The 4,107-nt window shown below is 44.4% G+C and overlaps 1 protein-coding gene across 2 annotated transcripts; it reads right to left on the bottom strand.

Moving 5' to 3' along the window:
• Positions 1–446: 446 nt before the first annotated feature.
• tent5c (terminal nucleotidyltransferase 5C) lies at positions 447–3,700 on the bottom strand. 2 transcript variants are annotated; one of them, XM_026145474.1, is made up of 2 exons: positions 3,624–3,700; positions 447–2,354 (listed from the first exon to the last, which is right to left on the bottom strand). In XM_026145474.1, exon 2 carries the CDS (start codon positions 2,330–2,332, stop codon positions 1,181–1,183), a length of 1,152 nt encoding a protein of 383 aa, XP_026001259.1. In that variant the 5' UTR covers positions 2,333–2,354; positions 3,624–3,700; the 3' UTR covers positions 447–1,180. The 2 variants fall into 2 exon arrangements, with proteins under 2 accessions (XP_026001259.1, XP_026001260.1); XM_026145475.1 differs by lacking the exon at positions 3,624–3,700 and adding an exon at positions 3,300–3,408.
• Between the last annotated feature and the right edge of the window lie 407 nt (positions 3,701–4,107).

Genomic DNA, 4,107 nt, shown 5'->3' with positions numbered 1-4,107 from the left:
ATTATAGACTAAGAGTAATTGGAGAGGCACCGAGCTGCGTCAGAGGTGGCTCCCATTTCAGGGCTGCTGTCGAGCATGCAGTAGCTGTGAGGGACAACCCTTCGGGCCCCTCCATGTGCTGCTCCTTTTAAGGGAAGAGACAACTAGCCTGTCAATCCGGGACTCCCAGCCAAGCACATTCTCTAAACCCCCCCCACCAGGCTCAGTCCTGTCCATTTGCCTCCCACAATAACCCAGGGGCCGTGGCATGCTGAGGTCAATGGCAAGGCTTTCGGACTTAAAAGACAGGGAAAGTAGTGAGGTCATGTATTTGAGGCCTACGCTGTCTGAGAGTTCCACTCGAAGCCAGTCTCGACTGAAAGGTACAAGGCTGAGGAAACAAGGGGGAGGGAGGGGAGCCAATCTTATGTTGAAATTCACAGTGGAAAAATAAAAAAATACTTCTATTTTTTTTTTCTCTTTTGCATCATTTACAAATCACAGGCACCGCTGGCACAGATGTCTCGGAAATATTTACATGTCAAAATGAATTAAAACAAATCGACTCCTCGCTTCCCGCTGATTTCTGACAGGATATTAGTGTACCACCTTTTCTCCCTCCACAGTAAACTTTAACACCGGTGATGAGCTTTCTCTCCCCCCCCCCTTTTTTTTTTTGGCAGTCACCCATTGTTACTTTTTCCCCAATAATACAATAATACTATTTTTCAATATTTTATGCATTTTTTATCAACTTTTTTTCCAACCTTTTTCTTTTTAAATCAAGATGAAAACCAAATGTAAGGCTACGGCATTAGCTCCTCTTTCCTTTCTCCAAATCACAGCCCATACTTAAATTACTGATGGGATAAACCTGGAGGTTAAGGCACAAAATGCAACTCCATTAAGAATGGGATTGATAAACAGTGAAACAACCAAACATGAGAGAAAAAGAAAAAACAAAATCAAAACACTTAAAAATATCACTTTCTATTCAATGACCTAGACACTTCTGTCGGTAAAGGAATGAGAAAACAAAAGCAAAACGCTCGTCCAATTAAATATAATTGTGCCTTGAGAGGAACAAATTATTTATTGCCAAACATTTTTTATGTTTTTTTTTTTTTTTTCTTAATTTCATTCCTTCTCTTCTCAAAAGCAGCAGCGACGCCATCTTGCTCATCCCAAGTCGTTTGTCTCGTCAGTTACACGGCAGCCATGTTGGAATGTTCTGGTTGGCCACATAGTAGTTGCTGAAGTTGTGGTCCCGGACATAAGGCGCTGGCTGGTAATAGCAGGTGACACAGGACGCGTCGGGGATCGCGTTCTGCTCCGCCAGGACTCGGAAGGCCATCAGCGAGATGAGGTGAAGGGTCTGCCGTCGCTCGTGACCCATGAGGCACACCGTGCTCTCGTTAACCACTCGCCGGAGAATCATGAGGTAGTCGTATTTGCTCTTCTCCTCGCCAACAAAGTGGCTCTGGAGGTAGGATTCCACCTTACGCTGCTGCTCTCCTATGTCAGGAAAGTCAATGAAGAAGCGTGAGCACATATATCGCTCCAGGCCCTTGAATTCCTCCTCGCTGGCAGGCTGGAAGTCCCTCACCAGCAGGTTGCAGTACTTCAGCAGGCCACCGCCTCGGATCTCCTCAGGCCGCTTGGTGGCAATGAGCTTGTTTCGCAGGTGGCTCAGCGCAGTGTTGAAGTCTCCATACATGCTTTCCCCGCCAACAGTGGGGTGAAAGGCCTCTGACATGGGTGCCTGCTCCACCTCATAGAAGGAGAGCATGGAGTCCAGCACAATCTGAAAAGAGTCCACACTGAACTCAAACTGCCGACGTATTGAGTCCACAAACTTCAGCTCCACGTTACGGCCATTATTGTTGGAGAGGGAGATGAGGCTCCAGCGGTCCTGCTCTGTGTTCACTTTGACTAGCTTCTGCACGTAGGCCTCTTTGAGGGTCATCGGTGTAATTTTCTCTTTGTTCACACCCTCAGGCAGAAAGTCCAGCAGGGTACTGAGCACAACATCCTTGATGAGCTTGAACTCAGCCTCACGTGGCAAGTCCACCCTGAAGATGACGTCCAGGTCCTTGTAGCTCCAGGCAATATCTTGCACCAGCACGTGGCTGGCTGTGGAGCCATTAAGCCGTACGTCCTTCACCTTAATGCCGCTGAGCTCAAGGCGGGAGCGCACCCGAGCCACAATATCATTCAGCTGCACCTCCAAAGTAGGAAAGTTCCCCCGTCCATGAACGGGCACGACCTCAGTCAGAACTTCATTGAGCCGGCTCACCTGCTCCCAAGTCAAGACGCTGAAGGGACAACTGTTTGATTCCTCCTTGTTATCCATCTTCTCAAAAAGTTTAGATTGACTAAGGAGGCAGGACAGAAAAAACAAAATGTTAGTGACAGCCCTCAAGTGTGACACATACCAAATAAAGTCTACCATGTGAAAATATTAGCCAATTCTTTAAAGGAAACAAAATCATTTTCTCTTAATTTTACCAAATTTGGTCTAGCTGTAGTAATGAGTGTCTAAAGGAGGTGGGGGGGCGCAGTTAAATGTAATCAAGAACCATTTTCTTGCCGTGAAACAGGAGCAGCAACAGGAGCGTTCAGCACGAGCACAGGAGAACGCGAGCACGAGACAACCTGCACGCTACACACAGTAAAAGGACAGAGCCCGTGAGGTTTCTAGAACAGCTCACTGCGCAAGCCTGCCTTTTATTCCAGAACCGCTGAGAGACAAACACCGAGCTAGCTTCAAGTCCAGTAAAGCCGGGGGTCTCCCGAATAAACAACCGGTACTACTAATAGTTATTCCCCACTACATGGAGCGACAAAAGTCGCCGCGACACACGTTGGGCAAAATTTTAAACAGCAGTTATTTGTTCCAGCTGACTTGTCAATTTAGCCGTGCGGAGGTCAAAATCAAGTTTTACTCTATGTACAGCAAATAAGGCTCAGTGCTAACAGCATTTAAAACGCGTACCAAACTCTGCTCTGAAACTGACGATAAGAATGCTTTATCACTACACTAGCAAGATAGTATTATGGTTAGCTTAGCCATATGGCCATAAAACCCTTTGTGAATTCAGCGGTTATGCAAAGTTAGAATATCCTCAAGCAACACACTTTAGGTATCTACGTCTCACGTTAAAATAGCGCAACCGGCGACACGTTTTTGAATCGTGGCTACAGCACGGCAAACTTTAAATTTAGCAATTCAAACTTAGCGAACGCACCACTTTCCCCAACTACGAAAATAAAACACAGATTTGCGTAAGAAACTGAGGAGGGTTTTAAAAGATACATACATTTCCAAAAGGCTGTTCTGTAAGCATTCAAAGCCCGAAACGTGAGATGTGAAGTTTGCTGTCACGCACACGCCTCCACATAATCCACTGCCCGACAGAGAGACACAGCCACCGTTTAAAAGACAGCGTTAGAACCACAAACCCACTGAAGACACGCCTGTTTTATATAGCCGAAGTACGACCTTTCCGAAACACATGCACCGCCGTGGCACGACACAGTTCCTCGGACTATGTAATGTGCCGTTTACACTTAGAAAGTACAATGTGAGAAATACAGCGAGGATAGTTAAAATAAAATGCTAACTTTAAATATTAACTCCAAACCTCAGTTTTCATCATCTGCAGATCACATAATAATGGTCGCGTCAGACTGTATCAATGCCCTTTGCTAAGTATCTGATTGGCCAATGAGGTTTATGCGTTGCCAAGTAACCAGGAGCGTCTAGTTTAAGAGTAGAATTTAACTGTTGGTAAGCAAAGATTTCATAATTTAATTTAACTTTGCTGATATTTGCTGATATTTTGACTGTTATAATAAAATCTACTAATTCGTGTTACTTCAAAACAAAAAAGATTCATATATACTCCGGATACATATTTATTTAAAACAGGGAAGCTAAAAGTACCATCTATGTTTCAGCGATAGCTACTGTTAATTATTAGCATTTATGTGTTTGTGTGTGTGTTCACAGTAATTCTGACCCAAAATATTTATCCTGTGCATAATATTGCATTGCTAGTACGTAACTGTTTGTTTAAAAAAATAGTAATTATTACCACTGACATTTGATTAAAGTACTAAGAATGC

The sequence above is a fragment of the Astatotilapia calliptera genome, chromosome 16 (assembly GCF_900246225.1).
Source record: "Astatotilapia calliptera chromosome 16, fAstCal1.2, whole genome shotgun sequence".
NCBI lineage: Eukaryota > Metazoa > Chordata > Actinopteri > Cichliformes > Cichlidae > Astatotilapia > Astatotilapia calliptera.
Note: the sequence above shows the minus strand (reverse complement) of the source record. Positions and strands in the feature narration are given on the sequence as shown.